At 39.9% G+C, this 27533-nt stretch overlaps 2 protein-coding genes and 1 non-coding gene across 4 annotated transcripts; 2 read left to right on the top strand and 1 right to left on the bottom strand.

Annotated features, from left to right (window-relative positions):
• Positions 1-17239: 17239 nt before the first annotated feature.
• Positions 17240-21447, top strand: LOC4333955 (probable LRR receptor-like serine/threonine-protein kinase At2g16250). Its single transcript, XM_015777189.3, has 4 exons — positions 17240-19086; positions 19755-19883; positions 20311-20333; positions 20494-21447. The coding sequence occupies exons 1-4, from the start codon at positions 17387-17389 to the stop codon at positions 21069-21071; spliced, it is 2430 nt and encodes an 809-aa protein (XP_015632675.1). The 5' UTR covers positions 17240-17386; the 3' UTR covers positions 21072-21447.
• A 256-nt stretch (positions 21448-21703) lies between these two features.
• Positions 21704-21776, top strand: TRNAR-CCU (transfer RNA arginine (anticodon CCU)). The gene has a single exon. It is a non-coding gene; the product is annotated as a tRNA-Arg (tRNA).
• Positions 21777-22399: 623 nt separating this feature from the next.
• Positions 22400-26708, bottom strand: LOC4333953 (phosphatidylinositol transfer protein PDR17). Of its 2 annotated transcripts, none has more exons than XM_015772785.3 (6): positions 26520-26708; positions 24151-24268; positions 23670-23846; positions 23465-23563; positions 23134-23379; positions 22400-22986 (listed from the first exon to the last, which is right to left on the bottom strand). In XM_015772785.3, the coding sequence occupies exons 2-6, from the start codon at positions 24217-24219 to the stop codon at positions 22678-22680; spliced, it is 900 nt and encodes a 299-aa protein (XP_015628271.1). In that variant the 5' UTR covers positions 24220-24268; positions 26520-26708; the 3' UTR covers positions 22400-22677. The 2 variants fall into 2 exon arrangements, with proteins under 2 accessions (XP_015628271.1, XP_015628270.1); XM_015772784.3 differs by having other exon boundaries at positions 24151-24249.
• Positions 26709-27533: the final 825 nt, after the last annotated feature.

Genomic DNA, 27533 nt, shown 5'->3' with positions numbered 1-27533 from the left:
CTGTTTAGATAGGAGGGACTAATTTGAGGCCCTTAGGCTAATCTAAACAGTGAAAAATACCCGTATAAGTGAAAAAGAACTACTCGTTATACTGCTATCAGTGAAAAAGAACTACTCGTTATACCTCAAATTAGTATTAATACCCGTATCAGTGAAAAAGAACTACTACTCGTTATACTGCTCATCTCCAGTGAATTTGCCTTGCTCGTTTCACTAATTAATACTGCAAAAAAGAAGTTTGAACACTGGTGATATTTCTGGCTTTCTGCATCCAAATTGCGGCTCTGAATTTTCCAGGTACCTTGAAGGCGACAGGTGCAACGGGTTTATTTAAATTTAAACGAACTGGCCGAAATAGACGTGATCTTGATGTAACTAATCAAGGTTTTTTGTTGGACCAGTCCATGTCGATTGTCAAATTCTGAACTCTCTACTTTATCATGCCTAGTCTTAATACGTGTATTAATTAACATTGCTGCGTTGTTACATCAAATAATCAGATAAAGGGTCTGTTCACTTTCATGCCATTTTCAACTTTACTAAAAAAATTTGGTATAGTTGCCAAAAAAAATGGCTACATTTAGTTTGCTGTAAAATTTTAGTAACTATATAAAAAATCCTGTTAAAACTTTGTCAAGTTGCCAAAATTTTGATATAGTTACCAAAATTTTTGTATTGCCAAAATTTAATAAGGTTGAAAATAGCATCAAAGTAAAAAGGTCCGAAGATAATCGAAAAAAAAAGAACTACTTAGGAGATGTTGTCAGGAAACAGGACCACACTGTAGTACTCCTAGATGGACGGTCAAACAACACTCACCAGTTGCTGTGGGCAAATTAATGGATTTGTGTGGATTATACGTGTATGTGACTTGGGATGCGTGTCACGTGTAGGCAGCCACCCTTTTCGGTTAGAGTAGGAAGCTGGAAGTTAATTATATATACAATCAATTCATCGTACCAAGAAATATTGAACGAGAAAATTGAATGCTGATCGATCGAGCTTTGAACGTCCGGTAAAAACAATTATAGCGGATTATACTTCGGTACTGATCGGTTAGCGGAGTTTCATATGAGATTGTTCAATTTCACATGAAATGGAAAAAAAATATCGGATTTAAAGTAGAATGTTTCTAAGGCAATTAACATATCTTTCTTTCCTGCTGTGATTGTGTTGCGGAACTGATAGTTTCATACGGTATGAGCTGAAGAAAACAAGTCATTAGTCAACTCAATCGATTTCAAAGACACAGACGTGAAACAAAAAAAAAAAGCAGAACAAAACAAGGATCTAACTAATTCTCTTTGAAAGAAATGATCTATCAAATTCCGTAGTCAACATGCCTGCATGATCAGTGTGGATCACGTCCACATCGCCACGTTCATGAAAACAGCCAATTTTGACAACAAATTTCAAACCGTTTTGTTGTGGCTTTTACTGGACAACACAAAGTTGGCAACTTGGATTTTACCTTGAATTCCCATCATATCAGACGAAAACACATGATTGAAGTAGTATTTAATTAAGTGATAACACTCACGGCTCCATCCACGAAACCATTTCATATGTTAGATGCTTTGAACAGATCAGGACATAACTGCAACAAATTAAGCTCATGTCAAGTTGCCTCAATGAGCTACCAGATACCAAAATCTGGCTATATGATGACCAGTTCACGCCACACACTTGAGTCTACTATACCTAATCTCTTTTGCTGATTAAGTGATTAGCGCCTCGTCTGAACTCTTGATAGATTTTATTAATCAACCACAATTTTAATTAATTAGTTAGCAAAAACACTGCAGGATCTATGCTTGCTTAGTATGGATTATTCCATTAATCTAACTTCATTTTCACGCGCGAATTACACGTACTCCATTTGTAAGGAAAAAAAGGCCTATATCTCAGTATAGGCCTTGACATAAATCAGTACTGGACTGAATTATATCATATCCCTTTTAGATTGATTTTTTTTATAGAGATAGTACGGATCTTGGTTATACTCAAATTAATTTATTGTACAAACTTTTCTTAATACTCTAAACACAGTTATATATATTTGATGTATCTATAAGGTTTAATCTACACAATTATAAATTCAAGCCTAACCTAATTAATACTTAAATTTATATAGTTTTTTCTACTTCAATTCTTATGTTTGTCAAAAGGCCTAAAACCATGATTCGTTATCTGGATACTTCTTTTTGTCATTTTGTGTATGTACTGCCTGCATTGCCTGCATGGCTGTCGTACGTAGACACGTAGTCGTAGTCTTAAATACTGCGCGCGCGCACACATACATGCTGTGTTTAGATCTAAACTTCAGTCTTTTTTCATCACATCAATCTGTTATACACACATAACTTTTCAGTCACATCATCTTCAATTTTAACCAAAATTCAAACTTTGCGCTGAACTTAAACACAGCCACAGTACGTATACCCTGTATACTGTACTCTACAAATATATACTGCACGCCGTGCCAACGTGTCTACAGTACTTCTATACGCTCAAGTGTACCGTATCCGTATGCCTGCATAGCTGGAAACCAAGTGCTCACTCTTTTTTCTGTCTCTGCAGAAGAGAAATTAACTTTGGCGATAGCTTTTTTCTGAATCTTTCTCGGTACGCATCTTTGCTGGATCCGTACTTCACATGGTGTCCGGCACGTGCATGGCATGTGCAATTACCTCCCGTCCCATGCCACTACAGGCACACCCAGCTGGAGTAGCTTTTGTACGGTGTCCTGCACCATCAACTTGATCAGAACATAATCACATAGGAGTAGGTTGGATTATGATTTATGATGATCCCTATATAATTTATGTGTTAGCATTAACTTTGAGGATCAGCTTAACAGTACAGTTAGCCTTGATTAGGGTCATCACTCATCACTAACATATATGTATTATGTTAGGTCTTGACAAGGAGTAGTTTTTCTAGAACTCCTTGATAAGAGTCACTCCGTCCTTAAGAAAAAACTAACCTAGATATAGACATGATATTTTTTAGTACAATAAATCCGAACATAAATCTGTTAAGATTCATTATACTAGGATACGTCACGTATTTGTGGCTAAGGTTTATTTTTTTGGGACGGAGGAAGTAGTTAATTACATGTAGCGTTTAAAATTTGTCTTAGAATATATATATATATATATATATATATATATATATATATATATATATATATATATATATATATATATATATATATATATATTTGATTCTTCACCAACTTAATTATCTGACTCTACCAATCAAAAGTTCATAATAATCTTTTGTTTAATTTCTCTACTTATTTTTATCTTAACTAATCACAACCATCCTTTATTTAATTTATTCTTTCCTTAATTAAAAGACATCCTCTATTTAATTTCACGAGTATAAATCAAGCGTAAGCAACCGACCAATCATGTGCTCAATGGGAGTCAACTATGGTCTTAGATCAGCCCACTAATTAACCGGACACCACATCATCACTCAGATGAATGTATTATAAGGCCATTCCCAACTCAATGAATAGAATTGTGTTCATAGCATTAAATAAGCTGCCACATAGGATAAAAAATGATGTGACAAGTGAATAAATAAGAAAAGAGAAGGAAACCATGTCTTGCATGAGATATAGTTTCCACACAACATCCAAGACATCATGTGAGATAAGTAGTATTGAATTTAAGTATGGAATAATGGTGTTTGCATTGGAAGAGTAGTGTATAGTACTAGTTTCTTGATGATGTGGAGTTTATAGAAAGTATGAGTGTCTTGGGTTGGGAATGGCCTAGATGGTTGGCAGATGCTTATTACTACTAACTCCTATCATAATTCGTAGCTTGTAAGTAAGTACCTATGCTTAGTTGTAGCCAAAATAATTGATGTACTTATCAATAACTTGATGAGTTCATGTTAAGGAAATGCAGCTCGATCCGATATAAATTTGTTTACTATATATTGTGTCATCATTGGCTACATGCATGCATGTGACTGTACTTGGGGTTAACTGTTACTACTATTAAGTTCCTGAGTACATGTGCATCAATGCATCGTCACTTGATCAGCATCAAAGAGGAGCGACAATACGGCATTTCGGAGCACAAGGACACAATAAGATCATTTTCCATCACTAAAAGTTAAGATCCAATTTTTTTGCTTCTCTTTGTTTTTTCAATTGTCCTGCCTGCAGCATTCCTTCCAATTTTATCCGCGTGTTTTGACATTATTCTCGTGTTCAAAATAAGACATCATCAGCTAAATCATTGAGAAACGAGTGGTTATATTTTTTTTTCTTTTGAACAAGCTACCAAACATTGGATGTTTTTGTTAGAAATATGAAGAACACCTTCATATATACACGCCTTGTCATACACAATCTTGGAAACACCCGAAAGTTTTCCGACTAGATTCATAAGGTAGTGGGCCTAGCCAGTCTGGATTCGAAGCCTCACCCCTTCTGTTTATTTGATATTAGATTATTCTTTAATATTTGTGTTTTTTTTATCATACACAATCTCAAAAACGTGTGAATTTTGCGGTGTACGTATATATATTTATATAAGACACGTATGCCAGGAATATCCACTATAGTACGGAATAGGGCTAGTAGAGACAGTTCAGAACTGCCAATTAATAATAACAAATTTCGACCTGTCCTAATCTATGAGCTTGTAATGCGACATATGTGCTCTTAAGAAAAATAAATGCTGAGAATTAGCAGAATAGAGACTAGCACGCTTCATTCATTAGTTTTCGAAATACAACTCGATCTCTGTCACACGAGGCATCTAGCTCTCCCAAAGCTAGTATTAATTAGTCAAAATCTACCAAATCTAAAAATGGTCCTTAGTGTTCATGCCAGAAAATAAATGTGGATTTATGTCACCTGGTCTCGGTCGGCTTAGCAGATCTGGTCCACCACAGGTCCATCTATCCGTGCAGGACAGGAAAGAAAGGGACCCCGATTCAAGTTCAGCTGTCATGAACCTGAACGGTTTGGTGCAGGCCAGATAGCTAGAGATGCTGCTGATTAATTACTTAAAACTCATTTTCCTTTCGCTTTTAATGTGATGCTACACCACTTCAAAATGTTAGAGTCAATCTAACATCAAATTGCATCTTTTTTAATTAACGGAAATGGTGTTGCATTGCATTATGAGATATTTGTGCACACCAACTAACAAATAGAGTATTACTTAAAAATAAAAAAATTGTGCATATACTTTCATTAGTATTATACATATGTGTAAAATCTTAACCTTAAATTTATTATATTTTAGTCGTAACAAAAAAAAAATCTGACAACCTTAAGGCTATAAATCCATCAATATTTTCTTTTTCTTTTTTACTCTATAAAAGATAATTTGAAGAAGAGATTTTACACATAGATGTAATACTATTGAAAGTACGTATATATTTTTCTAGACTTTTTTGTGATATTTATTATTTGATATGCACGGTGCGTAGACACGAGGGTTTGTGTGCATATGGTAGGTCTAAGATGCTAAGATGATATTTTCAGCGCATCATCCTTGTAATTCAGCCATTCAGGAAGGAAGGGGCAACCTGACGCCATTGATATGATAATCAGTGAGTGCTTGTTTATTTACCATTTGAATTGGTGGTTTTAAGTGATTCAAAGGATTTTTTTTAAAGAGAAGTGATTAATTAAGGGTTGAGTCGACGGTTGCACACTTGCACGATCAAAATACAAGCTGAAGGGAGATGATTTTCAATTGGTTGGTTGCATTACGACCAAAGTAAGAAAGATAATACTAGTAATGTATACCGGCTTTGACAAATTATATACTGAGAGGATAATTGGAGGAGTATTTTGTATTGGTTTTTCCTCTCTTTTTCCCCCTTCCCCTGGGTGTTGCATTGGATTCTTACACCTGGATTAGATTAGCTTCAATATATAATGATTTGGATAAGCTTACCCGCCAGAGTCAACAAATTATCAATCGCCGTATATTTGGATTACCGGTTGTTGCGATCATCTCGTTGGACCTGTAACTACACGCCCATGGAGCCCACATCGATCTCAGTCACCTACCCCCGCGATTGTCTATGTGTAGGTCTAATAGAATAGGCAAATGTTCGCATACGTTTGGCCCAGTCAATCTACATTTTGCCTACCACAAAAAGTTAACTTAAAAAAAAACTCCAATATATAAAAGCTATTTTACCTATGGAGCTTATATATACACACGCACCTTTGATATCAAACCATTTTATCAAAACATTAGAGCTCAAATCATAACTGAAGTCCGTATTGAATCTGATATATTTAGTTTTGGTGCATAAATTAACTTAGCGGAAAAAGAATAACGCGATGAAGAAAAAGGAAAGAGCAAATTAAAAGGTGTTCAGCGCAAGTTCGCCGCATCGAGTAGATCTTTCGATTTGTTTGATCCAACTGGAGCAGAACGCTGCTTGCCCGACCGGTCCACCTGGCACATCAAACTTAGCCACCCGCGAGCACGTACATCGCGCGGACGACACGAGCTAACCTTGAACAAGTACCCAACTATCTAAGGTTGTTTTTCTGAGAGAATATTGGGAGCCCTTCCCTCAGTACACAAAACAAAGCAGCAGATTAACGTATCGTGAATTAAGTACTCCCTCCGTGTTTTTTAATAGATGACACCGTTGACTTTTTCTCACATGTTTGACCATTCGTCTTATTCAAAAAAATTATATAATTATAATTTATTTTGTTATGGGTTGTTTTATCACTCATAGTATTTTAAGTGTGATTTATATCTTATACATTTGCATAAAATTTTTGAATAAGACGAATGATCAAACATATGAGAAAAAGTCAACGGCGTCATCTATTAAAAAACGGAGGTAGTATTAGGTAAAAAAATTAATATTTTTTAAAAAATAATTTTCCTGTAGGTTTTTTAAAGAAAAGAAGTAATGTTTAATACTTCTCATATTATAAGACTTCCTTGCATTGTCTACATTCATATATATGTTAAATGAATCTAGACACACACATATATATATATATATATATAAAATGAATTTAGATATATATGTGTGTCTATATATTAATTAATATATATATATAAATATAGATAATGCTATAAAGTTTTATAATATGAAACGGAGGTGGTAGTACTCAAAATAAAATAAAAGGTTGGGACGATAGATCGATCCATCGAGAGCGCAACGGCATGCAGCTGGCAGTGGCACCACCACCGCCCACTGCATCTGCACCGGTCCACCGCGCCGCGCGCGCGCTGGAAGTGGCGCCGCCGATCGGCCTCACTCTCAGCTGCATCCTGTCGCCACCAGCTTGCGACGACGACGAAAATGATTGCCCGCCGCCGCGACAGCTCTCGCTCGCTCGCTCGATCGATCGATCGATCAATAGCCATCACCCAACCGAACGCTCTTGCATTGGCCCGGTCAATGCGTACGTACGTTTTCTTCGCCATCCAAAGCCAGCAGGCAGCGTCGTCGTCGTCGTCCAACGGCCGTGCAGCACATACCAAGTCGTTGCTCCCTAATCAAAACCCCAATCCAACGGTGAAGACGTGCATATACGTGACGACCTCTTTGCTAGTACTAGGAGTAATTTTCTCAGGAACCAAGCCGGACTGGATTGATCTACGAGATTTACTCCGATCCAACAAAAGTTATCTTGAGTTAACGGTACCTTGTGGTACTATTTTTTTTCCCGATTGTTGGATCTAACAATGTCCATCCTGCCCAGCTAAATTCAATGATCGAAAACGATTTTATACCGTGAGGTACTGGTACCTCGAGATACTTTTTTGATGGACTGGAGCAAATCTCTTGATCTACATGGAGTTATGCATCGGTGATTGTGAATTAAGCTTGTTAATGAGACGGTTAATTACAACTAGTTAATTAAATCATTAATAGATCACAGCAAGTCATATCCCTGATCGAGTTACATGTCATTTACTCAAAGCTAGGCCCTGTTTAGATGGGACTAAAGTTTTAAGTCCTATCACATCGGATGTTTGGACATTAATTATAAATATTAAACGTAGACTATTAATAAAACCCATCCATAATCTTGGACTAATTCACGAGACGAATCTATTGAGCCTAATTAATCCATGATTAGCCTATGTGATGCTACAGTAAACATTCTCTAATAATGGATTAATTAGGCTTAAAAAGTTTATCTCGCGAATTAGCTTTTATTTATATAATTAGTTTTGTAAGTAGTTTATATTTAATAGTCTAAATTAGTGTCTAAATACAAGGACCAAAATTAAGTCCTGAATCCCAACACCACCACGACAGCAGGATTGAAGAGGAGTTGTTTTCGTCCCAGTCCGACATCCTGGTCAGCTTCTCGTTACAAGTCTACGGTATGAATAAATACAGTAGTGTACTACGAACTCCTTTTACTGCTACCACTGCAGCACTCGCTGGGTATGGCCGTATGGGTATTGGTACACCGTACTACGCAAGAATTGGTTTGAGAAACAGGGTATGCATAACTGCAGCATTAGCATGGACCAGGACCACCAGCATTAACTTTGTTTCCTGTGTGTACAGGTGAAAACAGTCACGGAAATTCCCGATCGACCGAGCGACGTTTCTTTATAAGGGTACCGTTTCCGACCATACCGTTTTAAGCTATTTTTAAAATTTGTTTTTTCTTTTTTTTTTTTGCATCGTATTAATGTCGACACTGTGTAGTTTAAATGATAAATATGATCAATTACCGGCTGTTCGAGCGTCGTTTCCGAAAAGATGCTACCGAATCAGACCGTTTTCACCCCCAAGCTGTTCGAGCAGTAGTAGCAAGTAACACCATTGATGCGGTCTAAACGCATCAGTTCCATTTTGCCACACCTAAGGGTTGGGAACTTATTCGGTGAATATGTAAAATGAAATGACTCATTAGCGTTCAATTAATAAATATTAATTTAAAAGTTTTAAAATATATTAATACGAGTTTTTAAGTAACTTTTTATAGATTTTTAAGAAATAAATTATTTAGCAGTTTGGAAAGCATACGCGCGAAAAATAAGTAAAAGAAAAAGGTGGGATGAACCTTTTTCTCTAAATCATAGTAAGACACGGACGCTTATATATACACAAACACAACTACCCTTCTAAGCACTCATATACTTCCACTGTAAGAACATATGAGTACCTCCAAAAGTTGATATATCTTGGAATAATGAAGTTATCATAGACGTCTGGTTACCGATGAGTAACGAGTACGCCATCTATCACTAGAAAAATATTAGCATAAATATGAGCACATGCGTTGTGTTAAGTCGGAGACTCAAACTTGAGTGGGTAATGTGTAGGTTCCAAAGAAAGAACTTTCGATATATGATTTTCTCATAATACTATTTTATTCAATTTTTAACTAATTCATTTGGAAAATATATAAATCAGATAATAGTGCCAAGAGAAGAAGAAAGCATAATAGAGATATTGACATTATCGTCAAGTCAAAATGTCGTTATGTTAAGACGTATATGCACGCACGTCTCAGTAAATGTTTAACAAAGTGAGAAAGCAAATATGCTCCATTCCACAAGTGACTACCACTTTTGATTATTGGCACCAAGACTGATGGTGCTCATCCAAATGACGGCGCTGAAGCTTAGTACAAGTTAACCTCGTGTTTGACCGTGACTTGTCTCTCTCTTAATTGTCGCATCCGGATCTTGCTTGCACTGTCATTCATCTCCACCGTTTTGAAAACATTTTTTTTCTTCCAGGGGATCCATCATTTAAACTTGCATCATTTTTAACGTGTTGCCTTTTGAAAAGGTAGCATGATATTAGTCGTAACTTTTCTTTTCTTCACATCGACACGCAAACTTCTTAATATATGAGTTTGACCGGATAATTTTCTCTTTATGATTGGACGCTGACCTGACCTCTTACAATCTCCATTCTAAAATAATTAATTATAACTTTTAGCCCGTGATACACATACAAATACAAAAATTTAAAATACTAAAATGTACTTCACTTTTATCAAGTTTCAATTCATTTATCTTTAACTTTATCAAGTCACCATATATTTTTTTCTAACTTTATTAAGTTTCTTATTTTAGGATGATACTACTGTTCAGGAAGATATTGTGCTTTGTTGAGTTAGTTAAATATTTTAAACAAATTAAAGCGATAACGTCAATAGTTGCTAGTCTTTGCTACCTAGTATGGTCTATTGCTGCAAAAGAAAAACACAGAGAGAGAGAGAGTGATCAGGTCAATTATATCATGCTCGTTTTCAATTATATCCTATCCTGTGAAACTGACGTGCCGGCTAAATGTGTACCAAACAAATAGTAATGCACTCAAAATTTTCCTCTTGGAAAGGGTAAACCAAAACTAATCACTGAAATAGCCACATGTACATAATATTCATAGGCATAAGGCTTCAAACCCTGACGAGAGAAATAATTTGTTCACGACTCCTCCACGTTATCTTTAATTAGATTTTTTAGATAATGGAATAAAATCTGGCCTTTGCATCAACGAAGTTACAACCACTTATTACACAATTTGTTCAACAGAGAGCACATGCAATCCTATAACTCACGATATAAAGACTAATGCTCTAACACTAAAGGAGACATGCATTTATTCAAGTTATTTGTAAATCTCCACCTAAAGTTAACAAAAATCTACATAACGTATCGTATTTTAGTTTGATGCTTCGAAAAACTGGCATGTTCGTTCTAGTGTTCTTTGCAGAACGGCAATGCATTTTATTGTCTCCTAAGCTGAAATTAAATTAATTATAGCAGGCGCATGCGTGTGAAATTAAATCATCTTAAAAGTATACTATCATTAGAGCAAGTTTAATAGTATAGCCAACTACTGGCTCTAATTTATCTATAGCCAATATAATAGCTTATTCATACAATAGTTATATGCTACACTATTAATACATGGTCCCACCCGTCATACACACGCTGTGTCATAGAATCCGTGCTACAACTGGCTACAAATCTGTACCCCGCTGCCCTTCTCTCCTCATTTATCTTCTTAAAATATGTTTGCAGCTGGCTTATAGCATGCTATTGTACCTGCTTTTAGTGGGCTTTATAGCCATTTTGACTTTTGTACAGCGCTTGATTCCTTTTCAAAAGGACGATATGCCATCAGACGTGTTTATTCTTATTCTTCCCTCCTTTATTGGAATGGATCAACGGTTGGCTTTGAAGCAGCAAGCATGGTGAATGATTAATTGTCCCGTTGATAGCACCATCAGAAAGTTCATCAGTAGTTCAGTACTAATGTCTCTACAATTCAAGTTTCAGAATTCGAATTCAAAAAATAAATTAGAAATCAAATTATAACAGATATAATGTCAAGAATAATTCTACATGGAGGTTAATTTTTTTTTGTTGGTTAATGTCATTTGAAATATAACTCTCAAATTTGCTGAGTAGTATTCCTAAGTGATTTACACTCACGCTTTGCTTCAATTGTTGTTGACTATTAACTACCCCTAAGTAAGTGCTTTAAGATCTATGGAACTTCATTGGAGGCCGGGTATGAGCTAGGATAGAATCACATCTTATTATACTTTAATTTAGAGATTACCAAGCAGCTGTGGCTTACAAGTAGAAGACGTGCAAATTAAAGTAAATTTTCAATTATCGGATGGTTGCATACTGTTCGATTGGACAAACTATTTATCCACGCAATTGTTTAATTGGCGTCTTCACAAAATTCTCAACGCATTTACCTACTTGACACTGTTGATTGATCGGTAGAATAGACTTCATTAATTAGTACCAACATAGTTAATTTCTTGCTAGTTGGAGATCAACGTCTCGCTACTTGGCTAGCTTGCCTATGTAATGCTGTACAACTTCCTTCTAACCGTTGATGCTAGTGCTATTGGTTGCATTGATAAGCAAATTAACCTACTGGCTGTACTGTGCCACTGGGCTAGTAGTACTTTGTGCATGCTATTATACCAGCGACTAGAGTCTCCTATAATTGGCTCAAGCTTCTAATCTTGTCAACAACCTGCTTGCATTTTGCAATAGCCAGTATCATCTATTTTAGGTTAAGCATAAGTATGCTAATTAGTGCCTAGTAATAATTAATCTAATAATGCAGTCATATATATCATCGTATATTCACCAGGGTTTTAAATCTCCCGCTATCCCGCTATAGCTGTTTGAGAAGGGTTCTAGCTATTTGCTCTCGTGTACAATTTAGCCGCTATAACTCTATTTAACCCGCTATAGCTGCCGCTATAACTGTTTGAGAAGCTAACCGCTAAATACCTTAGCCCGCTATTTAAAATATTGATATTCACACCCACATATATATCCCAGCAGAATCATTTGTTTACCTATTGCGTGAGGATTTGTATAGTACTCCTCCATAACTTCACAGAAACAAGTCAAGAGAAGCACTACCATATAACATGAATTTGGATGTAGAGTAGCTGTCTGATTCATGGTGGGCGACCAAGATAACACGGCACAGCAATTGTAAACAGTACCCATGAAACGGTGTTTTAATTTTGGAATCATTATTGGGTGCACATTGTTAAATAGTACCCTGGTCGTAAATAATACTCATATTTGATATGTAGTCAAAATATGATCAAGATTTTAAATTTTATATTATAATAAGTTTGTAAAAAGATCTTATAGTACTACGATACTGCATTTTTTTACACTAATCTGCACATTCTTTTACCTAGCATTTGAGGAATCGTTGATGGCCAACGTTTCAAAAGCTTAACTAAATCTCCCACTGCCCCGTTTGATTGGGATAGTTGAATTTGATGGATTATCTAATTTTTTATAGTTACTTGAGGGCATAAACGAGTGAAATAATTCCTACACAGTTGATATGTTGTTCTTTCCTACACAGTTGATATGTTGTTCTAGTAAAGTATCCCAATAAGTTTTTTGAGTGAAAAATTTTCAGATAAAACTATATTAAAATTGGAGTGTAATTACAATGTAACCCAGATATAACTTACATAAAACTTTTATTCACCTATGATTTGGTTGGCTAGCACTATGCTCTTACGCGTGATATGCGTGAGAATTTCTTTCTAGTAATTTTTTCTTCATTCACAAATCTCAAGGTGATTGGATGGCCACAAATCTAAAAATTTTATGTGTAAAAACTTGCAGAAGTTTTCCAGCGATTCCTTTTTTTAACACAAAACACCCGTTTAGAAGTATGTATAAATCTCATTTAATATTAGGTTGATATATTTTGAAGCGGATGTAGTATAATAATTGAGGGTTTTTTTTATCTATTTCTGTTTTGCACCTCCTGTTCACCCATGCCTTATCTTCCCGAAGTCAGAGGATCGAGCTAGTGACTGGTACAGTAATACAGTACTAGGGTACACAGAGAGATGGACAGCTCACTCTATCAGGTATATGGACTGTGTGGAGACCGCACCTACTGAAACGGCGCAGTTCGATCGATCGCTCACTTTACAACTGGGGAATAATCTGAGAGATAGTGCTACATATACTGCTATAGCTACTGCTATAGCTCAATAATTTCATTGCACGTATAGGTAGGTTTGGTTGTTTTTTAGGTTAGAATAGTGCAGTATCATCCACAGCTTGACCATATTATTTACCCAAGATTTTCTAACTAACACGAGGCCGCCTCCACGGCTAGTGGTGTAATACTTGCGTGCAGGGGGCCCACCCACAGTTGCACATCCGAGCTGTATGTATACGGGAAGAATCGGAGCATGGTTGTTGGAAGTGCAGTTTGTTTTAGCAGACATAAGTAGAGTATCGGTACTAGTGGCAGTTGTTGATACGCATAGAAATTTTAATACTAGTACAACAGATCGATGTCCCTTCTTGTTTATATATAATACAGCTCATGATAAAAGAAGATAGAAGTAGATGGAATTTCAGAAGGATCCAAGAGACGATGCCACGCCTCCACGGCACTGCAGAAGCAGTCGAAGAATGGAACTAGTTTTGTGCCTTTTTTTTCACTGTTTTCTATTTCTCAGTCCTGTGCTATAATCACTGAAAAAATGTATAAAAGTTTTATTTTAAAAAAATACTTTTGATATTTTAAATACAATAAAAATTATTAACCGTAAATATAAGTATCCGTGTTAAACACTACGACTTTGAACTCAGGTGGATTAGTTAAAAAAAGAGAAAAACACTAGTTGAACTACGCTTACGTAACACTTCTGATCGTTTCTTAATTCTTTGTGTTATTTTGTGCTGAATGGGTTGTGATAATTATTTAAAGATGTAAATAAGTTTGATTTAGACACTATTATAAGATAATACCCATATTGTTTTCTAGAAAAAAATTATATGTATAATATACTACATATAATTTAGAAGTACCTATTAATCTAAGGAATTGCTAAAAAACTGTCGCAAATTTTTTTGGCAATTTTTTTTAAATGTAAGTAACTGTAAGTATAAGTATAGTATATTTGTAGTGTAATTATAATATAATTATACTATAGTTATATTGTAACTGCACTATAACTACATTGTAATATCTATATAAGTTAGATATAAAGTTGCATGTATTATTTTAATACTTATGTACGAGTTATATTATAGTTGTAGTAAAATTATATTACAATTATATTATAGTTAGATTTGAAAGTTTTTCCCTTAAAAAATTGTACTAGCATTTTTTTAGATAGTTCCATGATGTGTTGTGTCAACGGGACGGGAGAAGCCGTCAAAGTACGGGGGCACGCGCACTCTGCAAAAATCCAAGGAAGAGGCAGGCGACCGTGAGCCAAACCGAGACATTCTCTCGGCGCGCGGGCGGCGCACGAATGTGTTAGAGTGATTGACTCAACGCACAAATCCATTGATTGAGATGCGGAGTACATATACACGAAAACCTTCCTAAGATTGCTCAATGGCCGCAATGACCGCCAGGTCGGAAGTAGACAAGATCACCAGCGTGGGCATGGCGCCGGACGTGGGTGTGGCGACGGGGCCGGCGGCCGGCGACGTGGTGTCGACGAGGGCCGACGACGCGTCGTGTTCTGTCACTTGAAGAAGAGCCCGAAGGTGGGTGGCGAGGGCGTCGTGAGCTGCCGTTTTGGCCTGGGCAGCCGCGGCGTCGGCGACGGAGCGGATGACGTCGGGGTCGACGGAGAGTCCGGCGGGTACGTCGTAGCTGGCGTGGATGGAGTCGGCGATGGCTTGGACGATCCGGGTGAAGACGGCGTCGTGCGCGGCGGGGGGAGGAGGCGACGACATGGCGTCGGCTGGCATAGGGAGCGACATCGAGAGCTAGGGTTGGGGAGCGGAAGCGGAAAGAGAATCTGATACCATGTTAGAGTGATTGACTCAACGCACAAATCCATTGATTGAGATGTGGAGTACATATACACGAAAACCTTTCTAAGATTGCTCAATCGGTTTATGGAACAGCACCGAGAGGAATCATGAGGATTGGTAATACAAGGAAACATATTGACAGACATGCCATGCATGAAACATTGCTAACAGAATGGACTACGGTTCGGTGGATGGGAATGGGATACGCCTCCACCCCGCCGCGGCGCCGGCGTCCGAACGAACGAACGAACGAACGTGACGTGAAGGGTATTGCGTTGCGCTGCGCCTCGCCTCGCCTTGTGCGGTTTTGCGACGCCGGCCGCCGCCTGTGGTGGTGGGCTCGCGCGACGTGCCGCGCTCTCTTCTGTTCGTTTTTATTACCTGACGCGTCCGACCTGGGATCCACCCGTCGCGATGGCTCCACCGCGTAGTAGTAGTAGTGGCTTGTCCAGTGGCCACCACAAACTAGACCTGTCATTACTCATTACTGCCGTGTCAAAGCCAGCCGGGAAAAGAAGAAAAAAAAGAAGGAAAAATCAATGGATGCTATGAAACGCTTGCGGGTACAGCAGCAGCCAATGCATTTTGCAATTCTTCTACAACATCTCATTCCCAGTCCGGCAAACCTGCAGGGTGCAAATCCAGTAATACATCAATTCCATCCGTTTAAAAGGAGAAATCCTACATTCAATGCTCACGTGCTAGCTAGCATGAGGCTGGCTGCCTGGCTGTGGTTAATTGACACTACCCCTGCACGTAAACAACTGTAGAAACGAACTGTCGTATTTTCGCCTCCTAAATGCTGCCGCCCATCAAATGCTCGTATCATATCATATCATATCTATTTAGCCCGTTATAATGTCCTCCCAAAATAAAGAAAAATATCTCTACGTGCACAGCACACAACATAAATCTAACATTGCTCTGGATTACAACACAGATTATACATCCGACTTTCACTCTTATCTGAAGCACAAAGAAAAAAAGAAAATTCAAAAATGAATCAGAATCGACATCTACGATGGTTAGTGGTGTATGAAACTGACATAGATAAAGATTAAATTGGTGTTTGAATAATTAAGTTTTAATTATTATAAACTTGATAAATAAATATATTTAATATTTTAAAATAAATTTTACATAGAAAGTTTTTTTTACGAAATACACTATTTAATAATTTAAAAAGCATGTCAACGAAAATCACGTAAAATCTGAATTTCAACCCACCCAAAGATAACGCGCACGACGCCCGCGCCCACGGCCCTCGTTGACCCGCCCGAAAAACCCCACCAAACCCCCCCTCCTCGCAACCGGCCGTACGTGCAGCCACCACGCACCGAACCAAACCCGCCGCGAGAGCGAGACCCACCCACCACGCGCGGCCGGGTTCACTCACCCTCACCCTCTCAGTGGCAGCCGCCGGCAATTGAGCCCCGCGCACCAGGGGCAGCGCCGTCAAAACGCAACGCAGCCAGGGAGAAAAGGCAAGTTGTGAGTGAGCGAGCCAGCCAGTGCACAGGGAAATCGGGGAAATCGTCGGGGAAATCGCATGCCATTTCAGCCCGGAAGATTTGATTTCAAAAAAAACATTTAACAGCTTCCTTAAACAACCGAAACCCCCCACGATATCAGCTCTCTCTCTCTCCCTCCTCCCATCTCCTCGTCTTCCTCCTCCTGACCTCCTCGTCGTCGTCGTCTCTCTTCGCCGGCTCCGGCGGCGGCGGCTGCTCGCACCCGGTGGCGTGACCGCGGCGGCGGTGGAGTGGAGTGGAATTTGGGTTCGGATCGGCGGAGAGAGGAGGAGGAGAGGGGGTAATAATTGGGAGGCAGTTGGGGGAGTGTAACTTTGGGCATTGATGGCGGGGTAGAGAAGGTGAGCCCCCAAGGAGGAGGGTGGTGGTGGTGGTGGCTTCTGTACCTGCGACCCTGCGTTGCTCTGCGCCCCTCTCCTTTATTGCGTTTAATTTCCCTCCCAATTCCGTCTCTCCGCTGCCTGCCTGGCTTCTCCGCGATTCCATCCATAGTTTGGAGTGGGGAGGAATGGGGAGTGGCGGCGGCGGCGGAGGTGGTGGTGGTGGTGGTGGTGGATGGAGGAGGAGGAGATGATGCGGGCTGGTGGTTGTTGTTGTGGTGGTGGTGGGGTCTGGGCGCGGCTACTGCTGCTCGTGGCGGTGGTGGCGGCGCCCGGGGCGGTGGTGGCGCAGCAGGGGAACCTCACGTCGCGGGCGGATCTCTCGGGGCTCTACGCGCTGCGCGGCTCGCTCGGGCTGCGCGCGCGGGACTGGCCGCGCCGCGCCGACCCCTGCACGGCGTGGGCCGGGGTGCGCTGCAGCGGCGGCCGCGTCGTGTCGGTCGACCTCGCCGGGCTGCGCCGCACGCGGCTGGGGCGCCTGGCGCCGCGGTTCGCCGTCGACGGGCTGCGCAACCTCACGCGGCTCGAGGCCTTCAGCGCGCCCGGGTTCGGCCTGCCAGGCTCCCTTCCGGCGTGGCTCGGCGCGGGGCTCGCGCCCACCTTCCAGCTCCTCGACATCTCCGGCTGCGCCGTCACGGGGGAGATCCCCGCCTCGGCCATCGCCGGCCTCAGCAACCTCACCACTCTCAACCTCGCGGGGAATCTACTCTCGGGGCAGCTCCCTGGCAGTGCTCTCGCCGGGCTCGCTCGGCTCAAGACTCTCAACCTCTCTGGCAATGCCTTCTCAGGCGAGCTACCCAAGGCGGTCTGGTCGCTCCCGGAGCTGAGCGTTCTCGATGTGTCTCGGACCAACCTCACCGGCGCATTGCCGGATACAGGGCTCGCGCTTCCATCCAATGTACAGGTGGTGGATCTGTCCGGGAACCTCTTCTATGGTGGCGTGCCGGGATCCTTTGGCCAACTTTTCGGTAGGACGAAGCTGGCCAATATCTCTGGGAATTACTTCGACGGCAAACTGGGTGTATCCAATGGTGATGGTGGGAATTTCTCATTTGAGTTGAATTGCTTCGTTGATGTCACTGGACAGCGTAGCCAGGCAGAATGTCAGCAGTTCTATGCTGCACGTGGTTTGCCGTATAATGTTTCAGGTCCTGCACCCACACCGCAGCCTGCGATGCCAGCTTCACCGGGAAGGAAAAAGGGGCACAAGAATTTGAAGTATATACTGATTGGAGCCATTTGCGGCGGTGTCCTCTTGGTAGCTGTGATTGCTGCCATTTTGTATTGCTTGGTGTGCTCTGGGAGTAGGAGGAATGGGAGTAGGAATGATCAGCGGGAAAGTGGCGTGCGGAACACACAGTTGGGAGCGTCTGGAACTGGTGGGGGTGCAGTTACTGCTGGCACGCAACCTTCTGCATCGCCTGCAAACTTGGCAAAGGTCGGTGATTCATTCGGTTATGACCAGCTCGTCGAAGCCACCACGGACTTTGGAGATGATAGGCTTATCAAGCATGGTCACTCAGGTGATCTTTACCTTGGGGCGCTCCATGATGGGACCTCTGTGGTTGTGAAGAGGATAACTTCCAGCATGGCTAAGAAAGATGCTTATATGGCGGAGCTAGATTTATTTGCCAAAGGATTGCATGAAAGGCTGGTGCCGATCATGGGGCATTGCCTTGATAAAGAGGAGGAGAAATTTCTCGTGTATATATTTGTCCGGAATGGCGACTTATCAAGTGCACTGCACAGAAAGTCAGGGGAGGAAGAGGAAGGCCTGCAATCTTTGGACTGGATAAAGAGGCTGAAAATTGCAACAGGAGTGGCAGAGGCACTATGCTATCTCCACCACGAGTGTAATCCACCAATGGTTCACAGGTATAAACTTCTTTGTATTTACATGAATACAAAATTTATTTCAGTTGGATGTTTGCTTTTCGGGTATAAACTTCTTTGTATTTATGTGAATGAAAAAATTATTTCAGTTGGAATGCTCTGGCCACATATTTAATGAATTTGGATATTGCTGAATTACTGCTGTGTACTAATTATACGATCCATAGCTTACTTAAACCGAAAAAAATCAGAATATGAACAGCACTGTTTTTTGTTTATCCACCTCGCGGGAAATGGAGGGCGGTTATGTAGCATTGTTTTTTATTGGACGTTGCAATTCTGATGAGTTGGCATGCTATGTTCAGGTATACTTGCTAGATCCTCCATCTTATATATAGGCACTTCTTTATTATCATGCTATTTTATAGTCAAGTTAAATCTGAATATGTGTGATCACCTTGTCCGTAATTCAGTTGGTCCAAATATCCTTTTATGTGACTTTCAATGAGATGTTTCTATGCACTATATTACTACCAACTAGACAATGTTAAAGATTTGAGCACCCCTCCTGATATCATGCAAATGCATCAGAAGTTCTTTGTTGGCTTCATTTCGCTAGGAAAGCATTGTTTTGGTATTAAAGTGAAACATGCAGTAAACCATGTGAGTAATCTTGGTTGTTGAACTAATGAGATCATGATCTGCCACAGGGACGTGCAAGCTAGCAGTATTCTTCTTGATGATAAATTTGATGTGCGCCTTGGGAGTTTGAGCGAGGTGTGTCCTCAAGAAGGGGAAGGCCACCAAAATGTCATCACAAAGCTGTTGAGATTTTCATCGTAAGTTTTAACTTTTAGCACTGCATACTCTGTTTCTTAGCTCTACGTGTAAGACTCGAATATCCATAAAATGCTTGATTGCACTTCGCTGTTCAGTTCATCATGCCTATTCATTTTGCTAACATTTGAATTAAACTTGTGCTTTGAGTTCCGAATATATATTAGTCAATTATACTATATTATCCTTCCTCTCCCATGTATTGAGGGTGCAGCTAAGCAAATTCCAAATTGGTTTCTATATGCACAGGACAAAAATAGTGCTAGTAGGCCCGTTGGTAGCGAAAGTAATTGGAAACTTTCTCCTAGCATTTCAGATCCTGATATGGCTCATGTTCTGCTGCCAGTTTATTTTATGTAATTTCTTTTTGCTGCACTGAATGAAATTCGTCTCATTTTCTAATGTTGTGTTGTTTTCTGGGAAATGTAGGACTGCGGATCAAGGATCTTCTGGTAAGTCCATGCATCCATGCTTGCTTTCATTTCTTTCAAGTGTTAGCTGCCTAATGTTTGAAACTGATGATGACACTGTTAAATTGTGTTGTATAACTGTATCTATAGATGTTTTAGGTTCATGGATGCAAGTGCATTGACAAACCTCTAATTTAACCAGGTTCTCCATCTGCATCATGTTCATATGATGTCTATTGCTTTGGAAAAGTTTTGTTGGAGCTGGTGACTGGAAGGCTAGGTATCAGTGCATCAAATGATGCTGCAACGAATGAGTGGCTTGATCACACTCTGCGCTACATTAATATTTATGAGAAAGAGCTCATGAGCAAGATCATTGATCCATCACTTATAATTGATGAGGACCATCTGGAGGAAGTCTGGGCAATGGCAATTGTTGCAAAGTCCTGCTTGAATCCTAGGTCTTCTAAACGGCCGCCGATGAAATATATTCTAAAAGCACTAGAGAATCCGTTGAAGGTGGTGAGGGAAGATAACGGCGGCTCTAGCTCAGCCCGTTTGAGAGCCACGTCATCACGGGGATCATGGAATGCTGCATTCTTCGGGAGTTGGCGGCATAGCTCGTCTGATATAGGTCCTTCAAGGGATGACAACTTGTTGAAACGCTCAGAGACGATCAAATCATCCGGAGGGAGCAATGGTGACCATTCTTCCTCCCGCAGGAGGCAATCGAAGGAGATCTTCCCTGAGCCATCTGGTTCACGTGACACCGAGGATTAAGGAGCTTTCTTTTGTCTTGTGACCCTTTTAGTGCAAAGAGAAGTCCATGAAGGGTGGCAGCTGTCGAAGCGCTGCTGCTACCTTGTGATTGAATTCTTTCAGCTGACAGATCGAAGCGTGAATTTCCTGCATGTCATTGACTTCACAGGCAGCATACTGGCATCAGGGGTACCATTTTTCGGGGTGGACTGGGAAGCGATCGTATAGTGGATTAGTGGTTGGTGCCCAATGCATGATCTGGACAAATGGCTTGGCAATGTTGTTATTTTTCTTTCCCCTCTTGATTAAAAAGAAAGAATGGCGAGCTGATTCTTTTTCTTCTTCCCTACTGTAATTGATTGTTTCATTGTTGATCATAGCAGAAATGTTCGTTCCATTCACGCCTGGCAGTGCCTGGTTTCTGTGCTGCTTTTCAGAATCTTCGTCTCTTTGGTTCTCTGTAAATAGTTTGATGGTGTGTAATCTGTTTGTTTGTTCATTTGAGAGTACAATTCTAGGTGAGCTGCTGTCTTCAGGGTTCAGAAAAGGCCAAGCTGAGACAGCGGCCTATCAGAAAAGGCCAAAATTGCAATGGCCGTTTGTGGCAGGCCGGCCCGGCCCAAGAAGAAGTGGTGGCCATATCATCATTGAGAGCGCCTGTAGCTCAGTGGATAGAGCGTTTGTTTCCTAAACAAAAAGTCGAAGGTTCGAACCCTTCCTGGCGCGGCATTTTTTAATGCAAATATCTTATTTAAACAATGCCAAGTTTTAAATATCTTGTGGGACATATGGTATTATAAATGTGGATATTTGTAGTACAATAATGTGTCTCCGATGTGTCCCTACTACTACTAGTACTAGTTTACTATATTATGAGACGGATGAAGTATTTAACAGTGTCAAATTTTCTTATACCATTTCTTAAAAAGCATCTAGTGTAAATGATTGTAGGGAATGGTTGAAAAGACATTGGGCCTGAAAGAAGATGATGTGTTTTCGATGTGTCCCTACTACTAGTACTAGTTTACCTTATTTTGAGACGGATGAAGTATTTAACAGTGTCAAATTTTCTTATACCATTTCTTAAAAAGCATCTTGTGTAAATGATTGTAGGGAATGGTTGAAAGACATTGGGCCTGAAAGAAGTTGCATCACCTTACAGGTGATGCCCTACAACTTGTTATAAAGTTTTTTCCACTAAAGGCCTGAAGAGAATCCGAATTGTCCATCCTAGTTTCATGGTGCTGTTCGGAATAGGAATAATTAAAGAAAGTAGAACACTGAGAATAACATCCAAATAGACAAATAATGGCAGAGTTAAGATAAAAACATCCAGAGACAAGACATAATACCGGGCAAATTAAAGTCTGTTATTTCCTTTTACTGGTGATAGTTTGTAATGAACTCGCTATAATCTCTGAATCTGTAGCTCAGGTCGGTTAGCTAAAGATTTTTTGTAGACTGGTCTTTAGCTAAAGATTTTTAGCAGTAATACATGGAGCTGTAACATCCCAGGTAAATTATTCTGCAGTTCCATTTATTTATCATGAACATACCAATAGTCCTCTACATCGTCTTTTAGAATTTGTTTTGGTTTATAACCCCCATCATGGCAGATTGATACTCCTCAGCTCGCTTTCGCAGCCACCAGCGACGACTGTTGCGTAACCTCGGGGACGGAGTGCTCGTTAATGACTTTGTTAACATGGTCAGTTTTTGTATCCGATGCCCAAAAGCTTGCCATTTTAATGTCATCTTTCACCATCAACTTGGAGTACTCCTCATGGCTGTACACCACATTGTTCTTTCCTCCAAACTCTACAGGAAGGACTTCTGGATCAATGTACTTGTGCAGGATCTTCATGCTCTCCTCGTTCTTCAGGTATACAAAATTCACCTTCTGGATTGATTTTGGGTCAAGGAAATGTTTGACAACCTGAAGGCAATTGAAACATTTGAGTTACAAAAAGAATCAAGATTTCCTTTCCCCCGTATCAAACACTATAACTTGGTTTCTAATATGTGAGTAGAACAATATCCATAGCACAATATTTCATTTATGAAAACGAATCAGAGCCTGTACCTTCCAAAAAGCCTCAAATACTTTGGGGGGATTAAACAGGATCCCGATAGCCAACCTCTCAGGGTAATGATTTTGCAGGATATTTGCACATTCTCTGGCAGTCTTTATGGGTGTCGCATTTGCCAAGGTCCATCCTGTGAAATCTATCAACCAAACCATTTTCTCTTGATCTTCAGGCAAGCTGAGGATTGCATTCTCCAACGTATATACAAGAAACCGTACCTGCCCTTCATGGGACGATGTGTTCTGAATGTTTGAAACAGTGAATAGGAAGCATTAGCTTTTTCTGAAGGCGAAAAGGCTAAGAAGGACGCTCGTACAGAATTCTTACCTGCTTTGCGGGTCTCATAATGACGACAGTTCTCCCCTCTCTATCTACAAAACTTGCTCTGTACATTTTACCTGTTTCTGATTCAACAGAAATCTCGGGCTAAAATTACAGAAGAAAGCTGTTAATAGGATGGTCTAGTCACTCAACAAGATTTCAAGGGAAATAATCAATTGAGCAAGAGAAGAAAAAGGAATAGTGGATTTACCCAACGAATGTCTTCTGGCCTGTAAGCTGTTCTCCACTTAAGACTTTCTTCCAACATTTTTCTGGACTTATCAACATTCCAGTTACGGGCCTCTAGATATCTTCTCAAGCATGCTTCAGTACAATATTTCTTACCAGAGGAAGACAACGGCCCAAGTGCAGCTCTGAGCTCTTGGATCTGCTCATTGAAGATGGTTGGATGAGAAATTGGCAACAGCATAGTAGATTTGAAACACTCCGTTGCCAAGACTCAAAACAGTACCCATAAAAATTAACAGCTTGAGCAATGCAATTTAAACTCATCTGAGCATGGTCATACCACAGTAAACATATTTGTCATTCTAAAAAAATACTTTTGAAGGTGGACAATTTTATTTATATTAAAATCAATATTGTAGTAACATATTCAAAAAGTGTGTCGATGTAATTCAGAACCATGTATTTTACATTATAAAAGATGACATGATAGCTTTTGAAAGTACCTTTGCTTCTTGTTGCTCAATGTCATCTGAATCGAAGCGAGAGGCATGCTTTTTCCTAAAGCTAAACATGACTTCTTCTGCTCTTGACAAAGCTCAATCCTGAAACAGAAATTACATGCTATTGATTCAAATATAATGTGGTCCTTTGCTCAACATCCTCATGGATCAGAGAGTACTATTTTCTAGATGAGTAATCTAAACGAGGATCAACTTCAAAGTTACCCCAAAAGGGGAAGAAATGGGGTAAATATCATGGTGTAAGACAGACCAATGCTAGTGGTCAAATAACTACTTGAATCAATAAATGTAGAGGAGAACTTAAGGACGCTAATACTAGGATATAGGGCTTCATCACACAAACATAATTAGTAATTAACCTCATCGCTCTTGTGTAAAACCACTTTGATCATTCATTTGAAATAAGATTTTGAATATTGCATGTGTGATTATAATATATTTGAAGAATAATGAAATATGAAATGCAAGTGTTCAACTAAATGAACAGCTGAATAACATACATATATAGACTGCAAACAAGATCACTATGCCCAATAGTGGCTAACAGCATTTTCTTGATAAATCCAACTTCTAGAGAAGTTTACAAGACTTTTGAGAGAAGTAAACCTATACTAGACAAATAATAATAAAAAAGATTGTATGGATATTCAATGATTTTTTTAGAAAGTAGGTCATACAACCTGGCATTTATAGAAAGCCAACACGGCATCATTTGCTGGGGAAACCAGCTTACAAGACAGCACAAGTCCGAAGAACAGAACAAAAAAATTTTCATCAGCAGAAATTTGCCTAGAAGCTCTTATTGTGAGATACTTCATACTTTTTTCCTGTATACTTATAGTCTTGTTGTTTGTAATATTTTAGTGTAACAATAAGTTTGCCCATGTTTGTAACATCTTCAGTTCTCTGTGCACCAATATTGATATTTCACAGAATACTTATGCGCATCCAGCCAATCAGCCATGCACAGATGCAACCATTAATGCATTACCATAACTAGATGGGAATAAATAAAATAAAATATATAATACTAAAAGGATTTGGACCCATATTTGTGCATCAAACTTCATACTTTTTGTCTGTGACAGGTGCCTCTCCTCAATTGACTATCACATATTTATTCAGTAAGCCAGCGACTTGACATGAAGTAAGTCCTAACTAATTGACATCACACTACAAGTCTAGAACATGTAAGAGGCAAGCAATTCACTGAAGCCAGAAATCAGATTGAATCTATACTCCATCTAAAGGAAGTAGTGGTGATCGTGAGTGGTGAATTTGCTACCAACCAACCACCAACTCAAATTCTGACATACGGGATCATTGTCTATCCTCCCACTAAACCAAAATAACGGTAGAACAGTAGAAGTCACGAATAGAATAGATCCTGGAGCTCTCAATCATGATAATCCTTGTACGCTAGTAATAAATGGAGCCCATTTTACGGGAGTGAAAACAGCAAAAACTTTGATGTTAATTCAAAATAGATTTCCTCTTTGACATGTGCCGATATGATTTTTTTTTAATTCCGTAACAATGTACGGGCATTTCGCTCGTCAGAAAAAGAAAAGGACAACATGGCAAGCACGGATCCTGCTTTACATTTGTGACCCTAACTTGGTTTGCAATTTTCTGTTTGTTGACTTCGACATTTCAATGAAATGTACTCCATGGACAAAGAAAAGGGGGGTGGAATGTACCGATCAATGTATATGACTACCGAGGCAGCATTGACAGCATCCTCTTTTGGACTTTGACTAAGAGAAATTTCACCAACGATAATAATGGTTTTAGGACCTGTTAATTCTAGCATAAAGATAATAGTGGTTTTAGAACCTGTTAATTCTAACATCTGCAACTGCTCAAAAACAAAATCTAACATCTACCGCATACCCCACTAAATACAGATACGGTCAGAAATCATAGATCTGACAAGATACCATGATACAACGGAATTCATCATCAAGATTTCGCAATTTTGTGACGTCCTGTGGTGTGAGACTACCCATATTGCCCCTCAAAAGATGAATTATGCCTAATTACCGCAAGAACAAATCACCAAAAAGAAAAAAAAAAACAAGATTTTTGGTTTCAGAACCGTAAAATACCCAAGATTTTAGCCGAAGATTGAGCTCTACCTCTACGGTGCTATGGATGGAAGATTACAATTACCAAACAGACCTAACATTTTCCCGGACCAAGAACAATACAAGAACCCTCGTATTAACCAGGCGATGAATCAACGAGGCACGAATCTCTCGCATCGCAGCAGCCATCGATCCCAGGCATCCCAAGCCGAACACCAAGAACAAGAAATGGAAGGGAGGGAAACCAAGAAAAAGTCTCCATACCAGCGAGCCCGGAGACGAAGCAAACTCAGAACCGACGCAGCGGCGGCGGCGGCGTCACTGCAGGCTCGCAGGGTTGCCGCCGGCGAGAGAAGAAGAGGAAGAAATGGCTCTCCCCCTCCACCTCCTCCTGTCGTCTCGGGAGCGGGAGAATAATAAAGAAAGGCGAGAGAAGTATCAAATGTCAACTGTACCACGCACCCCCGTCCTCCTACCTGGAGAGTACAGTGGGATCAGCATGCAGCTGCAGCAGCAATCGCGATTGCGAATCTCTTTTCGTGGCCGGGGCATCCAGTAGGGCAGTGTTTTTTTTTTTTTTTTTGAAATTGAAGAGAAGTTCGGGGAAAGTTGATAGTTTGAAAATAAACTCAGTAGAAAAGTTTTGGATGTGATGTGATGAAAAGTTGAAAGTTTATGGAAAGTTTGGTGTTAACTAAACAGGGTCTAGGTCTCAGATTAAGAAATTCTAGGCGCCGCAGAGAGAGAGGGGTGGTGTTTTTTTCTTATAAAGACGAAGATGAAGATGAAAATTAAGTTTTTTACGTAAAATAAGGTGGTATTAATGTATAATTAATTGAGTTTTAATTATTACGAATTTGAAAAATAGATTAATATGATATTTTAGATTAATTGAGCATGAAATGTACTGTTTAGTAATTTAAAAAACGTGTCACGAAAATCTTTATCTCCATCTAATTTCTGTTGAAGAGATGAGCGGGACCTGGCGTGGCGTCGCATGGGCCTATACTGGACCAGACACCATGCGGATGCGATTTCCAGATCCGTGGGACGAGCGGCCGCGGAGAAGCCGACGGATGGGCTTCTTCTGGATGCGTACGCAGCAGCAGGCTGTACAATTTTTTGGGTAGTTTGTCACGATCAAACCCACGGTAGTGCGCACGCACCATATCATAATAGTATCATGTGAGGTGGCTGATTCTTTTAACATAATGGAATAAAATTTTGGCCTACTGCATCGTGTGAGGTGGCTGATGATGAAGATGAATATTAAATTAA

This window comes from Oryza sativa, chromosome 3 (assembly GCF_034140825.1).
Source record: "Oryza sativa Japonica Group chromosome 3, ASM3414082v1".
In the NCBI taxonomy this organism is placed as follows: Eukaryota; Viridiplantae; Streptophyta; class Magnoliopsida; order Poales; family Poaceae; genus Oryza; species Oryza sativa.
The sequence above is the reverse complement of the archived record's forward strand: the minus strand, read 5'-3'. Positions and strand labels throughout refer to the sequence as shown.

What these genes read in the sequence shown, in the direction of transcription:
- LOC4333955 (XM_015777189.3), top strand. Translation starts at nt 17,387, where the DNA reads ATGGAGGAGGAGGAGATGATGCGGGCTGGTGGTTGTTGTTGTGGTGGT. An exon ending in AAGCTGTTGAGATTTTCATC is followed by an intron (nt 19,884 to 20,310) that starts GTAAGTTTTAAC and finishes TGGGAAATGTAG; the next exon opens with GACTGCGGATCAAGGATCTT. An exon ending in TGCGGATCAAGGATCTTCTG is followed by an intron (nt 20,334 to 20,493) that starts GTAAGTCCATGC and finishes TAATTTAACCAG; the next exon opens with GTTCTCCATCTGCATCATGT.
- LOC4333953 (XM_015772785.3), bottom strand. Translation starts at nt 24,219, where the DNA reads ATGTTTAGCTTTAGGAAAAAGCATGCCTCTCGCTTCGATTCAGATGAC. An exon ending in TTGAGCAACAAGAAGCAAAG is followed by an intron (nt 23,847 to 24,150) that starts GTACTTTCAAAA and finishes TTCAATGAGCAG; the next exon opens with ATCCAAGAGCTCAGAGCTGC. An exon ending in TTATGAGACCCGCAAAGCAG is followed by an intron (nt 23,380 to 23,464) that starts GTAAGAATTCTG and finishes TCAAACATTCAG; the next exon opens with AACACATCGTCCCATGAAGG.